This window comes from Colossoma macropomum, unplaced genomic scaffold (assembly GCF_904425465.1).
Source record: "Colossoma macropomum unplaced genomic scaffold, Colossoma_macropomum, whole genome shotgun sequence".
NCBI lineage: Eukaryota > Metazoa > Chordata > Actinopteri > Characiformes > Serrasalmidae > Colossoma > Colossoma macropomum.
Genome location: NW_023494809.1, coordinates 9,770,122 through 9,792,593, shown reverse-complemented (window position 1 = coordinate 9,792,593; position 22,472 = coordinate 9,770,122). Strand labels below are relative to the sequence as shown.

The window sequence follows — 22,472 nt, the reverse complement described above, 5'->3', positions numbered from 1 at the left end:
CAACTGTGCAGGGCCTTTATATAGATCTTTCTTCCAGATTGGTTCAAAGTCAGTTTAAAACACATTTTGATTATTTAACTGACTTGGACTTTAGACTATTTTTTTTTTTAATTAACCCTATACCAACTGTCAAGTGTGTATCCTGCCTTCCGCCCAATGACAGCTGAATAGGCTCCAGCACCCCACCATGTAACCCCACTCCAGCACCCCTTGTGTTTATTTTATTAAAACAAGTAATTAAACATTCCATTTTGTCACTTTACCAAATGTTTTATTAATGACAGTAATGACTTGGGGGCACATTTACTTAGGATCTAACTGCTCACCATGTGGCCATGAGGGACAGGGATGCAGTCTCACTTCCTGTTTTAAAATACAAGGGTGTGGCTGAAATAAGGCTCCACCTATGGACTAAAACTGCGTTTCGGAAGTGACATGAGAGTGTGGGACAGCATTTTTTTGAAGAAAGTTTTTTCAGTTTAAAAATTAAACTCATGATAAATCTAAATCTTTCAGGTTCATTTTAAAATAAATCAAGAAGGTCTTTAAAAAATAAAAAAAAATTGAAAAAAAACCACCAAAGAATCTAAGACATTTTTTACAGGTTTAAATTTAGGGGATAGAGTATACTTGCGATATACTTTCCTTTAAATTACATGTACACTCACACACACTTCCCCGATCGCCACTGCAGCTGCTGCAGTGCATCTATAACTACACTGCAGTTTCCTTTTATGTTTGTAAGTTTCAATGTGTACTTGTAGTGTTTTAGCAATTGCACGCCAATCGTTCAGGCAAGCATATTTATCACTGTGAAGCAGCATAGAAGTGTCACATAAACGAGGGTCGCTGCAGCCAAGCTCTGTCAACCTCTCTTTAAGAGTTTCCGCCATGGTTGCCGTTGTTTACGGTTTGTTCACTGTGCTTTTTTGATGTCACTAATTGTATTGCAGTACACTTTCTATTGAGAGGTGGCTGCTCCAACACCCTAAGGTCCTCTATCATTTCTGCTGGCCTTGCATCTTGCGGATGTGTCGCGTTAATTTTGGAGGAAATGCACCACCAGCGCTTCAGACGAGTTCAGGCTGTTCAAGGCGGACATCTGGCACACGCATATGTGTAGTTATGCATAGTTATCGTGGCCCTTAAGGTTTTGGGGCAGCCACTTCTCAATAGAAAGTACCTATAAATGATAATTATGCCGGACATAATAGGTAATGTCAGTACATCTGAATAGGGGTAATGCAGGATTCGGAGCCAAGTAACTTTAAGCTTAGTTCCATCGCACTTAGATTATCTGTCTCACCATGGATCACTTTTCACCGTGGCAACTTGTGCTGCACACCTTCCACCTCCACAGCTGGATTTTAGATCATAAACAGCTCTTAGACCAATCAGGGCTGAACTTCTAAACAATCAGGGACCGCCTTCTGAGGGAGGTCGGCCCTTCTGGTCTTTTCTTTCAAATGTGATGTTTGAAGCATCAATCACATGAAAAAAGTCACTTTTTAGCAAACTGAAAACAAATCATACAACATAGCAATTATTCTTCCGGTAAGTGCTAACATGGTGGCAGTGATGACAGTATTGCTTTTTACCATTAGAAATGCTTTATTTCCACATATTTACATATTTCTTTTGCCTTAAAAATAAGCCGCTCAGCTCCTTTGCATGTTTCCTACAACTGGCTGTTCATCATAAATGACATGCTTTCATGTGCACACGCACGTGAAAGGATCATAGCTTGAGTAAAAGCTGTAACAGAGAAAGTTCTCAATTTAATTTTAAACTCAAGAATCTGGACTTAGGCTGTTTTCATGTATAGTTTGTTTGGTAAAATCCACCCAAGTTTGATTGGTCCGCACCAAACAAGGTAGGTGTGGAAGCAGCTTAAGTTGAATGTGCTTCAGGCCCAAGATGTCACCCTTACCAAAGCTTGAGAGCTGAGCCTCAGCACATCTCACAATATGCTTTACAATATGTGTTTAATGTAAATTTGTTTAAATATTGGTCTTATATGTAGGCTGTAGGAAATTTTTTGTTCTCAAGCTCCAAAGCACCCACAGATCTGGCAGCGATGCCACTATCCACATATAACTGACAGTAAATCAGCAGGCTTGTTAAGTAGCAGTTTAATTGATATTGGCGAGGGTGTTGGTGGCTGGCAGATGGTCGTCTGATGTGAGTCAGAGATCAAATAGAGGTGTCTTAGTTTGCTAACATAAAAAAGAGTTCATACATGTTGAGGATTTAACCACAGTGCAGTAACAAGTGTTAAATTACAGTATTAATTTCCAAAAATGTTGCACTTCTACAAAGCAGTGCAGTCTATGGAGAATGTTAGTCTAGATAGGGTATTAATGGATTCAGCTGATGAAATATTGAATGTACTTTTTAGTGCGGAATTTCTATTAAAAGCTACTTTGATAAAGTGAAATGCTTTTGAATGTTTTGACAGTTTTGACATCTTGCATTAAGAGTCGGTAACAGGGCAACTTCATCTAATAATTTGTTAATGATTAATAACTGTAATTGTTACTTGTGCATTAATAAATTGTATTATTTGGATTATTAATCGTTTAGACAAATAATTAAATCACTGTAAATGCTATAGTTACATATAGTGTATGTAAGTGTGATAAGTAAAATGAAATATCTTTAGAGTCGCAGCTGTATACAGCGACCCTCCACAAGTATTGGCCCCCTCTGGCAAACATTCTTCATTGCGTATTCTTTTGATTTTTCATTGAAAAGATTAAAAAAAATCTATCCTTGAAGTCTTGAAATCTTATCAGGAAATAAATTTCAAATACATTGATTGAAAGAAAAAACCTAAATCTTACCATGAAATAAATATTTTTTTCCTCAAATATGTGTGCCACAACTGTTGCCACCCCCAGAAATTCTCATAAGTTAAATCTAACTGAAGTATATTCCAATTCATATTTTATGTTTTAACCTGATCAATCAGGAACACTTCAGTGGTCAACTGTGACTTCCTGTTACGCTGGTGTGTAAATATGAGGTTCCATACAGGCCACATTCCATCTCTATTTGTATAAGAAAGATCAGAAAATACAGAAATGATGTGCAACAAAAGGTTGTTGAGCTGCAAAAATCAGGAAATGTCTACAAGATTTCCATTTCCACTATCAGGGCAATAATTAAGAAGTTTAAAGCAACTGGAGATGTTAGGATTCTGCTGGGAGAGGATGTGGTCTATAGTTTGGATCCTCCAGCAACACATTGATCCAAAACACGCCTCAAAATCAGCACAAAAATGGTTCACTTACCACAAAATCAGGGTTTTGGGGTGAGCTGAAGAGGAGAGTTCACAGTGTGAACCTCAGAATCTGAAGGGTCTGGAGAGGTTCTGTATGGAGGAATGGTCTCAAATCTCTTGTCATGTGTTCTCCTGCCTTATTAAACATTGTAGGAGAAAACTCAGAGCTGCTCTCTTTGCCAAGGTAAGCTACACAAAGTATGAAATGAAACGGTGCCAACAATTGTGCCACACATGAATTTGAGAAAAAAATATTCATGATAAGGTTAAGATTTTTCTCCTTCAGTTATTGTATTCCAAATAAAGTTTGGATTTTTGAATGAAAGATCAAAATGGCACACAATGAATGTTTCTTTTTTACAGCTCCTGTTTTCCAGGGGTGCCAGTAATTGTGAAAGGCACTGTGGTGTTCAATTAATGATTATCAATGTTTTTAAAATATATATAATAACCACTTAGTAATGATTAACCAAGCATTAAGGGAAGATTATTGCATCACAAGGTAGCAAGATAGTAAATAACTACTCAATTATTCAAAACAGTTAAGCCAAATAATTCATAACTATTATAAATTAATTTTATGCAACTTAGTAAAAGCTTATTATTTCAAGTTAGATCTTTTATGAGTATTACATAAGTCATTGATAACAAAATTGGATTAAACTTCAAGTTCAGATTACAGTTCAAAATACTTACTGATTAATCATAAATCACTGAGTGCAGGGTTAATAATTCAAATGGTATAATTTATTAATGCGTATAGTTGCTGCTGGGACAAAATTTTGTATCTAACTTTACAGGAGAAAGGGAAGTTAATGGAACAAGATTCATTTCCAAGTAATTTTGGACCATTTCTGTTAGTCCATTATGGTAAAATTTTAACACAATGTAAAAAACACCAGGTATAATTATGACAAAAATAAAAAAACAACAAAAATTGAGATTTCGACCCAACATGGTGAATAATTCAAACAATTACAGTTAACCATCATTAACAAAAATTAGATACTGATTAAGTTGCTGTTTTAGGGTCTGTTACTACAGAGTTTTCCTGACGAGTCATACGTTTTAAAACACAAGACACAAAATTGCATGTTAAATTACATTACTAATGTGTAGAACTTGTTGTTTTTACAACAATCTAATGCAGTCTATGGAGAGTAAAGCTGTGCATGTTGTTTTTATGTACTCAGCCATCTAAATAATGATTAATTATTTTTACAGCAAACTTAACTTTGTTAACAGCTATTTTAATTAAAAAAGCAGGGGTCTAATTAAAAAAAACATTGCTGATTAAAGTTAAAAACACCATGTATCTCATGTATCTGTGTCTTCCAGCTCCATGTGGAGGAAACATCACAGGCTCTTCTGGATTCATCTTATCTCCAAACTTTCCCCACCCCTACCCACACAGCAAGGACTGCGATTGGTTCATCACTGTCCACTCTGATTATGTCATCTCATTAGCATTTATCAGGTAAGATCTCTCTCCTCTGTGCTTTTGGGGTGCTAATTGAAAGTCCACAAATAAGTGGAATAGAAAAGGTCGGTCAGAATGGTTGTCGTGTTCAAAAGTAACTCGATCTGTTTTGGAAGGGAAATTAAACTGGCCTATCAGTTTCACAGCCCTTTGATCTTTGAGGAAGCCACGGAATTCAATTAATTTAAAACTTTGTACCTAGAAATGTGTTCTCTGCATGTGGTGATTGAGAAAAGTAAAGCCTACAACATCAACTGCGAGCAAGATATAATTTTTAGTGTTTTATATGAATCCAGCATACTGCATTGTGCAGGCTCAGTCAGGGATTTTAAATGTATGATTTTAAGAAAATGTAAAATAGAGAAGGCTGATTTTTCTCTCCTTTTGGAAGCGAGTTGTGAAATGTAGCATTTTTGACTACCTTTTCACAGAACATTGCTATTGCCATTTGGGACTGTTTCTCCGCCCACAATTTCCACTGATGGTTCCGCTCTAGGCAGTTTCTTCCATTATGCCTTTTTCCTCCCTTGAAATGAGCACAAAGAGCAGCCCCCTTCAAATGCCTCTGTGATCCAAAATCATCTCATTGGTCTTTTGTTGAATATCAGTTCCCATAGCCCCACTTTGTGCTGGGTGTGAAAACTGGGATACCATTTGGTCTCCTGTACAAAAACTTCATACATTTTTGACAGTGGTACTTTTTAAAAAAAAAAGGCTGTCCTCCTTTTTACTTCTCTTCTGTTGTAGGTGCTGTTATGGACCAGCTTCTTTATTGACTTTTGCAAAATGTTAATGAAGCATTGCATGCAAAAATCAATAATTAGATACATCCTTCCTTGGTGCAGTCACTATAAATCTCTGAGGACGTGTCATCACTTTGTAGCTCTTCATTAGCATCTGGATGAGTCCTGGGTCTTTTTCTCATGTGTGTTAGTTAAGTGACTTTGGCTGTAATAGGCTGCTAATTTGAGTAGGTGGTGTAAGCTTGGTTGTAGCATATATGTAGCAATTTTCATATTTTGACCACTTATTGACCTAAAAATTCAGAAGAGCCAATCACATTCAAGTGTAAGGTTTGGAATATTTATGTTTACCACAGGGGCTGTTTTTTCTGTCTATGGGGAAAATGAACGGTGTTTTCATTTTCCCCATAGAGGAAACTGCCGCATTTGGGCATGACACCAAATACAAAATGAAGCATGACCTCAGAGATCTGTGGAGGAGTTTAGCCGACATTCTGTACTCTGTAACTGAAGTCTGTAGACCTTATTTGAAGTCTGTAGTTGAAGTCTATACTGTGTATTTGTAGTCTGCAGAGGAAGTCTATATTCTGTAGTCAAAATCTGCACTCTGTAGTTGAGGTCACTACTCTGTACTGGACGTCTGTACTCTGTTGTTGAAGTCAGTAGACTGTAGTTGAAATCCATCATCTGTAGTTGAAATCCCTCATCTGTAGTTGAAATCTGTAGTTGATGCCCGTACTCTACAGTTGATGTCTGTACTCTGTAGTTGAGTTCTGTACTCTGTAGTTGTTGAAGTCGGTAGTCAAAATCTGTAGTTGAAATCTACTCTACAGTTGAAATCTACACTCTGTAGTTGAAGTATGTATTTTGTAATTAATGACTAGTGTGTAGTTCTTGGAGACTAGTCAAAATCTGTAGTCTATAGTTTAAGTCTGTACTTTATAGTTGAAATCTGTAATATGTAGTTGAAGTCTGTACTTTATAGTTGAGTTCTGTACTCTGTAGGTGATGACTAAGTCTGTAGTTCTTAAAGTCTGTAGTCAAAATCTGTAGTTGAAGTCTACACTCTATAGTTGAAGTATGTATTTTGTAGTTAATGACTAGTGTGTAGTTCTTAGAGACTAGTCAAAATCTGTAGTTGAAGTCTGTACTCCATAGTTGAAGTCTACACTCTATAGTTAAAGTCTGAACTCTGTAGTTGAAATCTGTATTCTGTAATCAAAGTCTGTACTCTTTATTTGAAGTGTGTAGTCTGATGTTAAAATCTATAATTTGTAGTTTAAGTCTGTAATCTGTAGTTGAAACCCATCATCTGTAGTTGAAATCCATCATTTGTAGTTGACGTCTGTAGTCTGTAGTTGAAATTTGTCATTTGTAGTTGATGTCTGTATTCTGTAGTTGAAATTTGTCAATTGTAGTTGACGTCTGTATTCTGTAGTTGAAATTTGTCATCTGTAGTTGAAGTCTGTACTCTGTAGTTGAAGTCTGTCATCTGTAGCTGATGACTAAGCCTGTAGTTGTTGAAGTCTGTAGTCAGAATGTGTAGTTGAAGTCTGTACTCCGTAGTTGAAGTCTACACTCTATAGTTGAAGTCTACACTCTGTATTTGAAGTCTATACTCAACAGAACATGCCAGCAGACTCTGGAAGAGTGAAGTACTTCCCCGGGTATAAACAGTATTGTGCCTAAAAAGTAGGTTAAAACTTTGACTTGACTTAAAAGTTAACCTTTTTCCTACAGTTATATAGCTTATGTGTCAGTCCCGGAATTTTGACACAACTCTCAGTTTTCTGGTTCTTTCCTTTGTCTTTCAACAAATAAAAGCTTTCACACTGCTGCTTTAAAATCACCAAGTAACAAAACTGCTAATTTATTCAAGTAGTTTGTTTTTGTAGCTGCAGAATGCCTGAAGGTTGTCTGCAAAATGCCTTCACAAATACAAATCAGAAAATTTGTATTTTTATGGAAGATTTCCTTTAACTATTAAAAAAACGTAATTCAAATGAGTGCATAATTTCCACATGAATACAACATATTACAGCAACATAATCATTTCCTGAAAGACAGATTTGTATTGATGTGTTTTATTCATGTGGAAATGGCTTTTTTTGTGTAATCTTTACTCTTTATTTTTTTCACTGCACATTTAATATGGCCTTGTTTTCCATTTCAGCTTCAGCATCGAGCCCAACTATGATTTCCTCTACATTTATGACGGGCCTCATACCAACAGCCATCTGATCGGGACGTTTCAGGACAGCAAGCTGCCAGAGAAAATCGAGAGCAGCTCTAACGTCATGCACATAGCCTTCCGCAGTGACGGCTCAGTCAGCTACACCGGCTTCCATCTGGAGTACAAGGGTGAGCATGACGCTGCTGAAAATACACCATTGCAGCCAGCCAAACACTCTGTCCTCACAGCACTGGTGTAGGAACAAAAGCTCACACCTAGAGCCAAAATTCCTACTGGCTTTTGAGAAACGTGTTTAAAAAGGCACAGGTGGTAGAAATTTGTGGGTAAAAAAGCATTACAAGGTCAAAACAACAACGCATGATCAATATAGACGTGGAAAACTGTAATGAAAAAGGAAAACAAGCAAACGAAGACAAATGTGATCCAGTGTGAATGTAATTCATTATGTAGCTATATAATTAATGGGGTAATTATGTAAGCACATTTAAATTGTAAAGCAAAACAACAGCAATAACTCTAGACTTTTAAGGGTTGGTTTAGCAGGCAGTGATTTCACTTTGCAGTTATCTTCTGGTGCAGCAGCTTTATCATGGAGTATTTTCTCTCTGTATCTCTGTAGCTAAGCTGCGTGAGGCGTGCTTTGACCCAGGCAGTGTGATGAATGGCACGCGGCTGGGCAACGACTATAAACTGGGCTCTACTGTGACCTTCCACTGCGAGCCAGGCTACCAGCTGCAGGGCTACTCCACCCTCACCTGCGTCATGGGTGAAAACAACCGGCCCGAGTGGAACAGGGCACTGCCCAGCTGCCAAGGTGACCACCCTCATACACTCTGCAAAATGCATTTTTCCTCTTTACAACTGAAAAGCATGTGGGATGTATTTCTATGAACAAACTGAGTTCACTTTATTTAGAAAACCCCCTGTAGATTATCTGCAGATGTTCGCATTGTTAATAATCTGTCTATCGATAATCTAACTCAGTTGATTCTGAACAATTTATTGGTTAAGGTTAGGCTTTGGACCAGTTTTGGAACAACCCTAACCCTAAATCTAAACCAGAGATGGGTTTCGGAACAAGGCTAGGGTTAGGTACTGATTTTTTCAAATTTCTGCATAATTAAATGGCTAAGATGTAAACAAAGTCATTCAGAGTGGTTTGATGTGAAATGCTTTGTTCTTCCATTCCAGAGTAACTACAGGTAGAATTGTTCATAGTGGTGGTAATAGAAACCAGAAGTCTGAAGAGTTTAATGCCTCTAAAAGCTAAAACTCACAGAAAGTTATTACATGAAATGATTATAAATACGCTGCCTGATGTCTAAGACACTGTTTAAATGATGTACCGTTTTGATGTTTTGAGAAAGTTTTGGCCTGAAAGAAATTTTGTAAAATCCATTCATCATTCATACATGCGGTGTGTTGTGAGCAAAGCAGTCCACAAAGAAAACATTTTTTCAGATTTACCACTATTTTTACCACCGTTTTATTATCATCATCACATATAAAACTCAAAAGACACGTGTAGGTTTAATGGTCAATATGATTTAACTTGAGTAATAACTGGGCTAATCTTAAAATAAGAATTTAACACAATATAAGGCACATTATTGTTGTTAACTTTTTAAGACAGCCTGTTTCGTCGCAATCAAATTTGATACAGTTTGTGTTGTTTTGGCACAGACTACTCCCTCTAACATGTTGGATTTTAATATAAACAATAACTATAGGCTTAAAGCACAGAACTTTGAGGTTTTTATATTTGTGTATTTGGTAAACCACATAAGAAACTCAACTAAATGAACCTAAAATTGCCATCGTATAGGGCAAATATGTTAGAATCTGTGCTCTGCCGTATCTCAGATGCAGCCACTTTCAGCTTCTGCTTCTGCTTGTTTAGGGGCTTTTTGCTTTCAGTGTCGCATTCATTTAGTGTTCATTTAGAGTTCAGGTAAGATGATTAACATTTTATTTTCTAGCTCTGAAAAACTAAGTACTCAGTTGGATTGAAGCATTTGGTTGAACCTCAGATTTCTTCTTAAAGACATTCTTCAGTCCACTGCTGTGGTCTACCAGGTTGTTTGCTATTTCTTATGTCTGAAGTCTTAATGCACCAGACAGTCAATTGTGACACATTTTGCCTTTTTGGTTGATTTATTCTGATTTTTCAGCAGCTTTACTGGCCCAAACACTTTTTTGGTCTTCATGTTAACGTACAGTGGCAGCACACTCCAGCTGCAAGTGCCACATCTAGAATCAACTTTAGGCATTTTGTTAGCTCTTTTGCATGAATTAATGATCAAGCTGATCAAGAAACAATTGCTCAATTACTTACAGTTCTTGATGTAGGGTGCAAAAGGGCTCTGATTCCTGAATGGTTAATGCAGTATAGATGTTTTTTTCATTTCAAGTCCATTATGCTGGAATATAGAGCCAAAACAACAAAGATTGAATCACTAAATTATGCAATTACTTGCGTTGTATTTCAATATATTATAGCCACTGAATTCATTTAAATGGACTTGTTTGACTGCAGGAACTGTTTACTCAGTAGAGGAATATAGCAAATGAAAACCATACAGTAAACTTTTTTCCATTTGAAAATAGCCTAAGCAAAACAAGTGTTTATTAAATATTATCAGTGCAGTTCAGTTATGATACATTTATGAATTTCTTCACCCCTAATAACTACTCTGTTAGAAAGAAGGCTACTCTACAGGTACGTATTTGTGCCCCGAGGTACCAACAATGTAAATGTACCCACAGATGCAGAATATTCTTTAAGGTGCAATTAGGTACCTCAAATGAGTTTTAAAGGTACACTGCATTCTCTTCATTATTGTTCCTATTAGGAACTTAAAAAGATAAAATAAAAAGCCTGGCGTTAAGACAACATGTATGGAGTTAGTACAATAATAATTGCATTAGGATATGGTACAGTTATGTTCCCTAATTTAAGGTACTCAAGACATACCATTGAGATAAGGACTCAGTGCTGGTTTTCTGCATGGTGTTCTATTTTCTCTGTGTAATAGATTTCTAACTTTTGGACAGACTCTGTCCACTTTATCCTAGTTTTTGCTCGCACCCAAATACCAGCTGCTCCTCTCCTCTACCTCATCCCCTACTTCTGCTCCAGATGGCTCTTTTTAACACAGCGTTTAGCTGTGCAGTACGCGCTAAATGTTCATCTGCTATCGACCACCGTAAACGCAAAACCTTTATTTCCAAATACCATATGTTATAGACCATCTGCCAACTTTAAGATTTTGTGGAGGTGCGTTTTACATGGATTTACAATGTTTTGTGCAATACAAATATACCGATACAGCGCGTCATAAGGAGGAAAACAATTCTAAGTTTAAAATTTTATCATTTGCTCATAATTTTATCAACAAATACAGCCTGTAATTTTTTTTATTTCTCTATGACATTTATACTGTTCTCTGTTTATGGCATATTTTACCTGATGTGCTGTAACACATTTATTTAACTCATCAGTTTACTAGCTATTTCTTTAGGTGTTTAACCCTTAGATGTAGCTGTTATCACCAGTGATAGCAAAAGCATGTCAACATTTTATATTTATTATTATTATTATTTCCCACTCATGGCTCATTGAACATTGCATACTTATTTTCACTTAGAAAATCAATGAAACGTCATTTGACCAGACTTTTTGCATACGACTGTATCAGCTAATTTTTATGGGAACTAGCTACACAGTTTATATGCAAGTAACACATATTAAAGCAATATCAGGAGCTCACAGCAGAATAAAAACGTGGTACTACCAGTGGTGAACGAAGTACACAAACCATGTACTTAAGCAAAGTAGAGATATCCAAGGTAAAATATTACTCCAGTAAAAGTAGAGGTTCTCCCTTTAGACCTCCACTTGAGTAAAAGTACAAAAGTATTTGCCTTCAAATATACTTAAGTATCAAAAGTAAAAGTACTAAAAGCTTAATTATGGCTCTAATGTCCTATTATCATTTTTGTAACAAGACTCTTGCTTTGTCAACTAATTTTAGGTGAAAATACTCTAGTGTCACTCTTGTAACACCAATATTTTAATAGAATGTCATTAATTAGTGATGCTGATGTCTATTCAAATTATCAAAAGCACAAAATACTGAAGGCAAACCATTTCCATTAGGTAGAACTAAGTGGCTATGAAATAACCTTTTGCGAACAAACAAAGTTTCAGTTTAAAATGTATTTGCAACTTAGTTCAAATATAAATTTGTTTAAATTTAAACAAGTTTAAATTTATTAAAATCTTGCTTTAAACTCTGCTTCGCAAATGAGTTTTCCTTTACTATATTGCACCTGTGGTTCTTAGTTCATAAACAAGAACTAGCCAAAAACAAATTTACTATAAAATGAAGTAGTGTTTGTGTAAATTGTCACAACTGCATATGTGTACATATTTCTATATTGTGGTCTATTTACACACAGTTAGGTTAGAGTCAGGAGTTTCTTCCATCATTTATGTAGAAATAGGCACTTTTATGTCGTTGAACCCTACGCTTGCATTGTGTAGCTATGTCCAACAGGTCAAAACAAACTCAAAACATGCTGTGCACGCTGTACCCTAATTGGTGTGCCTGCTTCGCACTTCTTTAAAAGCCATAAGGAGCAACAGATTTCACATAATGTAGTGGAGTAAAAAGTAAGATATTAGACCCTGAAATGTAGTGGAGTAAAAGTAAAAAAGTCACCAAAACTGGAAATACTTCAGTAAAGTACAGATACACAAAAAAACTATTTAAGTACACTGATAAATTACATTTACTCCGTTACTGTCCACCACTGGGTACTACAAACTAAAACTTCCAGCAGGCTAGCATCATCTTCATAACAATTAGAGGATTAGTACCCCACTATCTAGTAGCCAACTAGCCTAAACTGGATTAGTTTTGATTTCAGTATTGGTGTTGTGAAGTGTGTTGTGAAGAAGGATGGTGGGCTTACCTGAAATTTTTAAGGTGGAACATCAGTGTGATGCAATGATGTAGAAAATAGAAACGGCACATCAGTCAAAAACTGAGCTCTGCTACTCATGTCTGGTGTAAACAACTTCATTGCTTACAATGGGAGTGTTTTGGTTTTGTTGTTGTCGCTCGCTTGCATCACTTGCGTCATATTTTTAAATGGCTGGTTGTCGTTTCTAGGTTACAGACATATAAGGTGGAGTGACACCTAGAGATATTCGTTCGGAGTTGTGTTTTTGGATCTAAACTAAGCCTCCAAGTGTTGAAAGTGCTTCTCATTCAGCCACAGAATGGCAGATTAAAATGAATCGAGTTTTCTTTTAGCTCGCTTTGGAAACTGACCTCTCTGACCAGCGTGAATAATGGATCCACAAACTCAGAAAAACAACTTGACTCTTAATGGGCTGCGTTCAGGACAGCTCTTACCCCTGCTGAATTATTTACACCAGCGTTTACAGCGGAAGCAGTTAGACACACAGACACGCACACATACAGACTTCCCCAGGGGGAAATTCGGATAGAGTGCACACACAGTGCACAGACACATATTTGTACGTGGACACATGCAGGGCTAAATATTGCTTAAAGTGGAAAAAAATGACCACGGAACAGCCTGGAAATCATTAGAAAGAACAATGCACAGAATAATACATAAAGCAGTGTAAATTAAGTGGTGTATGCATTAATATTATATGCTCTGTTGTATGTATATATATAAATTTTAAGTGGCTGGGGTCATGATGTTCTGACTGTTCAAACTGGGCCTCTACCATAAGGGCAAAAACTACTGTGGAAACTAGATTATGCACCTAGATATATGTAGATATAGTCAAATGTGAAAGTTTAAATATGTTTTGAAGATTTCCTAAGTGAAAATAAGTTAACACATCCACATATAGAAAAGAAGCCTAAAGAATACTTAAAAATCTGCAAATTTTAATACACATTTTCTATTTATTAAGTTAAACATACTGGAAAAAATGTAAATATAAAATATGCCATAACTTTTGCACAGGCCACATTTTGTTTTCACTTTTTGTGTCACATATTTTTGACCCTCAGTATGTGAAATTCAGCAAATAAACAGTATTGTGCATTAAAATGTGCAGCAGTATGTTCTCTGTAGAGGACATGTTCACTTATTTTCACTTAGAAATCAACAAAACGTCATTTAACCGGAGTGCCCAAACTTTTATATACAACTGTATATCGAAAAACTACTAAACACACCTTCAATATATTCTAAGGATGTGTTATTGCCATTTTGATTGGCTGTTTAATGAAATTTGTTTCATTAAGTTGAGACGCTTGCAGCTGTGATGGAGTTGCAGGACACTTCACTGACAATTAGTGTTCTTCTCCAAGCATGTTTAGTTGTTTATTGACATTGTGGTTATGCTTCATGTGACTCGGAAGAAGCGTGTGCTAGACGTCATCTTCCCAGCTTGTGGCATTATGCGATAGGTGCAGATCTCTGGAGTGCAAACTAAGCTAGCGACCCATGTGGTGTAATGCTTTGGAATTACTTTGGCTGCAATATTACAGCAGGATAAAGCAACAATAATAATCTGCACTACTTGAATGTTGAGCTCTAATGAGCTGATGTACGCAGCTGTGTGAACACCATGAAACAGCAGGATGGATTGCAAATGTACTTGCATACTTGGAGAAGCCACGTTACAAAATCACATAAACAAACTAATCATGGAGAGTTAGAAGGGAGGAGGAGTGTCTGAGTTTACCTCTCTAGAGTTTTTCTGTCTATGCAGTTTATCACATCAACGAGTTATATGGGTTTCATGATGCTTGTTGGGGGGGGGGGTCAAAGCAGTAGCATAAACTCAAATTTGCACATTTTTACAATTTTTCCCACAGACCGCACACGTAATTAATCTGCTAAGACATGTTTGGTGTCTTTAATTTGCTTCTTCAGTATTAACACTGTGTCTACAAGACTAATGTAGCTAACAGGTAATATAATCGCATATCCCACCAATTAGCATTAGCTAACTGCATGCCTAAATCAACACACACTTGTATTTGTATCTGTGTAGAGTTCTTCAATAATCTCTAACAGATTGTATGAAGTGTTTTCTGAGACTGACATACTGTTATAAAAAAACAGACAAAAGTATGTTACTAAAAACAATACTACAGGGTAGAGAGCTTTATGGGAATGGGGATAAACTTTGCAGCACAAAATGTGTATTAACACAGTGGTAATGAAAGAGGTGGGATGGGGCCAGTGTTGAGTAATGCAGTGATGGGGTAGGGACAGTGTTGGGTAATGCAGACGTAGGATGGGGACAGTGTTGGGTAATGCAGGGATGGGGTTGGGACGGTGTTGAGTAATGTGGGGTTGGGGTGGGGACGGCATTGGGTAGTGCAAGGATGGGGAGAGGACGGTGTTAAAGCATGTGGGGATGGTGTTGGGTAATGCGTGATGGGTTGGGAATGGTATTGGTAATGTAGGGGTGGGGTGGTGACGATGTTGGGTGGAGCAGGAATGGGTAGAGGATGGTGTTGAAGCATGTGGGGATGGTGTTGGGTAATGCAGGGATGAGAAGGGGACGGTGTTAAGGCATGTGGGGATGGTGTTGGGTAATGTGGGAATAGAGAGGGAATGATGTTGAGTAATGTAGGACTGGGTGAGACAGATTAAACACATTTTAAACACATTTGTCCAGATTAGTAAATCTATTTGAGATTACTTAATCACTTTGATGTATTTTGGGGTAAGTATAATGATTTAGCCGTGCAGTTTGCACAATGCTAATTGGTGTGGATAAGCTTCAATTACTTGTTAGCTACATTAGCTTTATAGCTTCAGTGCAAGACTTAAGATGCAAACTTCAGACACCAAATGAGGGAAATTTTTAAAAAATTGAATTTGCCGAAGTTTTTCTAAGAATGAGATTGCCACAACGTTGCACGTAACACATTAAAGCTCGACCAACTTGCTGCCTCAGCATGAGACGCCAATATGCAGAAGGCAATAAATACATGATTATATTTTCTCAGCAGAGTGAAATTATTCCTCGCCAAAGCCGAGCACAAAAACTTTGCAATCATTCGTCTCATGGCAATTACGGAGCCGATAGCTCCTCTTCCTCGCCCCAAAGAGGAGCAGCCGCTCCCTTGCAATCACTGCGTATGTTTCATTACGCAGCCAATACTCCAACAACAGAGCCCTGATTAATAATGAATGGAGCCGTGTATATGTATGTGTGTGAGAGAGGCTCAACGTGCCTGTGACATCTGCAGAGCTCTGCACAGGGATAAAGGACACACGCAAACGTACAGACGCACAGCCACTCTCTGTTTACATCCCCCCCTTTGTTAAAGCGACCTGACAGTTGTGAAGAGCCTTCGGATCAGTAACGTTAGTCTGCTTGCAAGTGGGCATATTGGTTCCTCACAACATATGTTCTTTATTGTCTGGTCAGTTTTGCCATGAAAAAGATAACACGCCCCTTTACATACGCTGTCCCTTCAGAGGCTTGAGGCTGATGCTTTAGCATTAGTTTTTAGCAAGAAAAGAGTCACTACCAGCAAACGCGGCCCCGCTGATCCCCGCTTGAGCAAACCCACAAATACTCACATAGTGGTGCGCGCTAGCTCACACAGGGCCTGAGTTTTTGTGGGTCGATTGTGGGAATGTGGACCTGGACAAACCCACACAAACCCACGTGCTAACTTCTGTTAGCGTCTCAATAAGATTTCCTATGTCGTATTAGCATCAAGCTAACAGTTTTCCCACACTAGGCTTGATACTAAGACATTTGAGTAGAATTCTTTACTTTTTATATTGAAGTTGCACAGTGAATCAAATACTTCAATTCAAACATAACACTGAACATCAATGGAGGAGCAGTTTAGCCTGCTTATCCTGCCTTTGTTTTGCCTAGTTGTTAAGAATAAAACAAGGTTCAGTACACTTAGTGGTCCACACAAGCAGCATAACAGTCCATTCACAGCACAGGGTTTTAGTATTTTGCCACATTACTGCAGAATTCTGTTGATGTGGCTGGATCATTGGTTTTGTATTTGGAGCATTTAGATTGACTTTGAACGCAGCTCAACCAGTCAGATTTTAGGACTGGAACTGTTTTATAATTACATACGTTAGCCTGGCCCAGCCTTCAGTTCTCTAATAGAGTAAATTGCCTTAAAATAGCATAGGTGGCTTATTCGTTGTGTGACCTCGTTCTTCGCAGACATACAGTTTTTTTTTGCACACTTGAGCACAACTGATGTGGTAGTCTACCACAGAATTTGGCCAAGACGTCAGCTGCAGCATTTTGTGTAGTGTCACATGTAACAAACACGTAAGACCATTGTTATCGCACAGGCTACAGCAAGCTTTAGCCTAGTTAGTCCAGCTAGTTATAATAGCCTTAATAGATGTTATTAGGCCAGCTGCAGTGGAGAAGTTTTATTTTGCATCATAACTTTATCAAATCATTAACAATGTAGAATAGATATTTGCAGTGTAGTCGTAAAAAAACACTGTGTTTAACAATGTCTGAAAACGTCTGCCAGATTACTTCAAATATTTAGACGTTATGTGATGTTAAGTAAATCTAATGGATTATTAGAATGACTTTTAAAAAAATATCAGTTAATGATAAAAGTTTTATGTTCCTCGAGGTTGTGCCTGCTGTAAAAAATATCGTCTCAGCCACTGTGTCCTGATGATGCCCTCCAGCTTACCTTTATCTCTGAAAGACGACAGCTGTGTGTTAGTCAGAGATGTGGCACACACTCATAGCACCAGGGAATGAGGATTTAATATAATAATGAAGGACTATTATATTTTTGCCACTGTTAATTAGCTGAAGTATTATGCACCGTTCATTAGAAATGACATCATACCCTGAATTGGATCATCTGGTGACTCTTCTTTGCTGGGTTTTTCGCTCACCCTGTTAAATGGATAGATACAGCTTTGGAATCAGCAATAAAGTCATATAGAAGTGTTTCAGAGTAACATTTAGACTTTCTGCTGTTGCACACCCTTTGATCTTTTTATGTTTTAGTTTAGTTTTTGTTGTTTAATTATATATTCCCTGATTCAGCACTTGAGCTAATGAGTACTTAATAAGCACTCTTATGCTCTGCATAAGAGATATTAGTCCACAAACTAAAAACCTTGTTTTTTTATTCAAAAAACACCGAAGCACCCTAACAATACATCAGCAACAACCTTCTGTATACCAATACCTTATCTATATTATCACTTGTTGCAACAAAACCTAACTACTTTGAAACTGTGACTTGATGGGAGAAAGAAAAAAAAACTTCTGAACATTCATGAACATTTGTTTTATGTATATATACAGTACTGTGCAAAAGTCAGAGACCACCCTTTATTTAATTAATTTCCGGTCAAAATGGCCATTAAGTACAAGTTAATATTTTTCAGCGTCAGGAAAATGCAGAGAACTTTATTAAATATGTATGTAACAGAAAGTTACACAAAACCTTATAATATAATATCAGATATTTCAGTATTTAGTGTGTTCACTCTTTGCCTTTATTACAGCTTCCATTTTTTTTTCAAGAAACTTAGTTTCTCAAAGAATTCTACAGGGATTTTTTTCCACACCTCCAAAGTTCAGTCTTAGAAGTGGGTTGTAACCCAAACACGTTTAGTGATGTTAAGGTCTGGACAGTTCAGTTCAGTTCAGAGTATTTTATTAATTCCAAAAAGGGCAATTCATTTGCAGCTTTCCTCCTCCTTACGCACAACTATATATATATATATATATGCATATACATACATACACATACATACATACACTGGGTCAAGTGGTGAGTTCATTGTTCTAAGAACACTAGTATCTTCTTTTTTGTCTGTCTCCTTTTCTCAGTGAGGCGTCTTGACAGCTACACATCCTTTCAGGCCCATAGCTCTGAGTTCTCTCCTCACAGTGGAAGGATGGCTGTGGATGTTTTCAGATCTGAAGCGGCTTCGTTTTCTCCTCTCTCTCAAAGATGAAAGCTTAAAGTGCTGTTAATCTGATAGCGGTAGTTTGGTGGTCTACCAGGTCTTGCATGGTTGTGAAGTTTTGGAAACTTATATTTTTTCGCTTATTTTAGTTTGAGTTTCTCTTTTCTTATCCAAAGGAATCCAAACAGAATCCTATATCTAATCTCCTCAGAAAAAAATGAATAACTTGTACTTAATGGCTGTACTGCATGTTAATTACAAACTTATGCACAAGCTCTTCTTTCTTTGCACAAAAGCTGATTCATAAGTCACATTTAAATCACCTCACTTTGATGTAATTTTGCTCCAGTTTGCACAATGTTTTGGTAAATAGGTGCCAATATGCAAAAAAGCAGTGCACTAGGTAGCCCTGTTTCTTTCTGCAAATCTACACAATCATTTGGTGTGAAGGGAAATGGGCCACATCGACAAACAGAAGGTTGCTAGCCAGATTCTGCCAGTTTTAATGGAAAAATACAGTTTGTAAAAGCTTAAACATCCCTGGTCAAATTACATGTTTTATTGATTTTCTAAGTGGAAGTAAGTTACAGGAAACATTTTCTAGAAAACAATTTCTATTTATTTGCTGAATTCAGCATACTGGAAAGAAATAAAACAATAAATGTAAAATGTACCATAACGTTTGCACAAGCCACATTTCATATTTAATTTTTTCCAATATGTTAAATTCATTGATTGTGCGTTAAAGTGTGCTCTCTATAAGGAGGCGTTTCACATTTCTGTTTAGAATATTAACAAAACATGTTACAAAACATCCCCAAACTTCTGCATACGACCAAACTTTTGCATCTCTCTCACTCAAATAAGTGAGAAGCATTGCACATCCATTTAGTCCAGCAGGGCGGCCAGTCTGATAAGGTTAATGCTGAAGCAGTTCTCTGGTGTCCTGCAAGCCTGCAACTGTAAATGCCACTCCAAAGAGAGATTTATATTGTGAGGTTATATGATTTGATGGAAGCTATTCCTAAGCCTATTACTGTATAGGCCTTAACGACTTCTTCCTACCGCTCTGCTGCAGCAGCATTCAGCTTTGACTCCTGCCTTATATTACAATACATTGCTACGAGACTCAGCCAAGAAATCAGTATACGCAGTCGATGCTGATGATGTAGTGTTTGGGAATTATATTAGTGCTATTGTAGTGATTATTTTAGAGCAGATTGACTGATATAATCACACTGTCATGTCTGTAATTCCAGTCCAGACAGTTGATATACGAGCGCACACTGTTAACAGGCCTTGCCATAATTCAGATTCCCTCACAAACAAGCCAAAGGCCGAGAGTGATTAATGGCCGCGCTGGCTTTTAGGAGCTGTCATAAAGAGTCACATCTCATTTATTTACTGCTTATGTTGCCTTTGTAAAACATCGCTCCAGCACAAAGTTGTTCAAAGTGTCTGTCAGGAGCAGGCGTCTCTGAGTTTGTGATTTCTGTCTGAAAAGTTGTCTAGAACTCCATGAGTATGATTTTCAACCTTGTTATGGCACATTTTGTTAATTTGAATGGTGTCAGGCCTTGGAGTCAAGGCGAGGCAACAATCATTGCATATTATGCATATAAAAAAGCAAACAAAACCAAAGTTTTATCATACTTTTTTTCTCTTTGTGACACTTTTTTAGTAATAATCCTTTGTGTCACCTTTTTATAACTAATACTTTTTCATTGCCATGCTTTTTTGTGGTTTTCTTTTCTTGTTTTTCATTTAATTTTCTAGCGAAGTGAGGGTGTGTTCAGAGAGGAAGGGGGTGCATCACATACTTGTCATCATCTTGAGCCATGGACTTTAAATCACTTAAAATTATGGCTGATGAAATTTCCAGTGCTGCAAATGCAGGATTTCAGCTATGTATAGTTGATTAGCATTAATTAGCCTTTCAGATTAGCAGCCATGGCAACTTGTTAATGTTTTTACAGTTCCAGCCTTAGTTGATTTATGAATTATAAATCAGGTAATTATGGCCAGTTCTGATGTGTTTTGAAGGGAACGTATAGTTCAGTAAACAGCTGACAGTAGCTGGTTTCGCTGGTTTAATTTTGTTTTTTTGTTGTTTTTGTGAGCAAACAGAAAATCACATTATGTTGACTGCGAAGCATTTTGTTCGTTTAGTCAGAAAGAAGAGACCCCAGCTTGCTCTCCTGTTTCCTATTAGCTCACACTTCAGAAGTTCACACATTCGTGAGTTAAAGTCAGGGATTACAGCGGAATTTTGGAGGTGGAGAAGCCCTGTTTTTTGCATGGGTGTCATCAGTCAGCTCCGGCAGGTTTTTAAGAGACTGCTGGAAGAGACAATACAGTTTATCTTGTGAAATGTTTCACATATCTGCAACACATTAGTACCAAGTGTTCAGTGTCAGAAAACTGCAGCCTTCCTGCATGGATTTAGTGATTCTGTGGACAAAAGACAGAAATGAGGCCCCCAGATGCATTTTTTCTTTCGTTTATTGGTCTCCTGAGTAGGGCACTCGAAAAATCTAGTCGATTTATCTAATGTTTCTTATTTTAAGATTGTTGTAACATTCCAACTCCACACAGAAAGCACCCACTACCCACTGCACCACTGTGCCACCCTGAATTATGACCAAACAGTCATAATTCTTTTTTACATGGCCATTTTCCAACCTTTCTTTATCCCTTAGATTTAAACAGCCTGTTTTTGTTACTATGCCTTTAAGACTTATATATGTAAATGATGGGCTGCTTTGTTTTGTTCCTCATTTAAAAGACAGTCTGGGCTGAAACACTTATAATTTCAGTGTAAATGGGCGGGGCTAAACTGCTGTAGGCTGAATGCGCGAATATATGAAAATGGAAATGTTTGGGTTTTTTCGTGACATTACAGAAGCAGTGAATTCAAAATGGGCTTTTTTTTGCAGTTTAGTTTCCGCAAACGGACTGTATGGAATGTGGAGTAAACAGTATGTATACATTTTACATTAATAGTTTTTATATTAATAAAAAGGCAAGGAATTTTAGAAAACTTCTAGAAAACTTATTTCTAGACATGTTTATTTAGTATAATTTAACTATGAAATGTGCTTCAGACAAGCAAAATTATTTGCCATTATAGTGAGAATTTCACTTAATAAAATTGCTGAAATAATAAATAATAACAATAATAATAATAATAATAACAATAATAATAATAATAATAATAATAATTATTATTATTATTAAAAACAATGGCTAATGATAGCCATTTTTATATTTATATATATTTCAGAATAGGTTATTTAAAATAAACATCTACAGCATGTCTAATTTGTACTTTCATGAAGCACCTGGCCAGTGGTGAATGAAATACACAAACCATGTACCTCAATTAAAGTAGAGATACCCAGGGTAAAAAATTACTCCAGTAAAAGTAGAAGTCCTCCCTTTAGACCTCCACTTGAGTAAAAGTACAGAAGTATTTGCTTTCAAATGTACTTAAGTATCGAAAGTAAAAGTACTAAAAGATTAATTATGATTTCAATGTCCTATTAGCATTTTTGTAACAAGACTCTTACTTTATCAACTCATTTTAGGTGAGAATACTCCAGCGTCACTCTTGGTAAACCAATCTTTTTAATAGAATGTCATTAATTAGTCTGATGCTGATGTCTATTAAAATTATCATAAGCACAAAACACCGAATGCAAACAATTTCCATTAGGTAGAACCGAGTGGCTCTGAAGGAACTTTTTGTAAACAAGCAAAGTTTCAGTTTAAGATTTATTTGCAACTTAGTTACAAGTTTAACTTGAATTAAAACCTGCTTTA

The 22,472-nt window shown here is 36.9% G+C and overlaps 1 protein-coding gene across 1 annotated transcript in view; it reads left to right on the top strand.

Annotated features, from left to right (window-relative positions):
- Window positions 1–22,472, top strand: part of csmd3a (CUB and Sushi multiple domains 3a) — a 457,456-nt gene that overhangs the window by 238,808 nt on the left and 196,176 nt on the right. Inside the window, exons 28-30 of the mRNA XM_036558514.1 lie at window positions 4,622–4,760; window positions 7,680–7,867; window positions 8,320–8,514. Of these exons, the coding sequence (XP_036414407.1) occupies window positions 4,622–4,760; window positions 7,680–7,867; window positions 8,320–8,514 (522 nt within the window). The remainder of the gene's footprint in view (window positions 1–4,621; window positions 4,761–7,679; window positions 7,868–8,319; window positions 8,515–22,472) is intronic.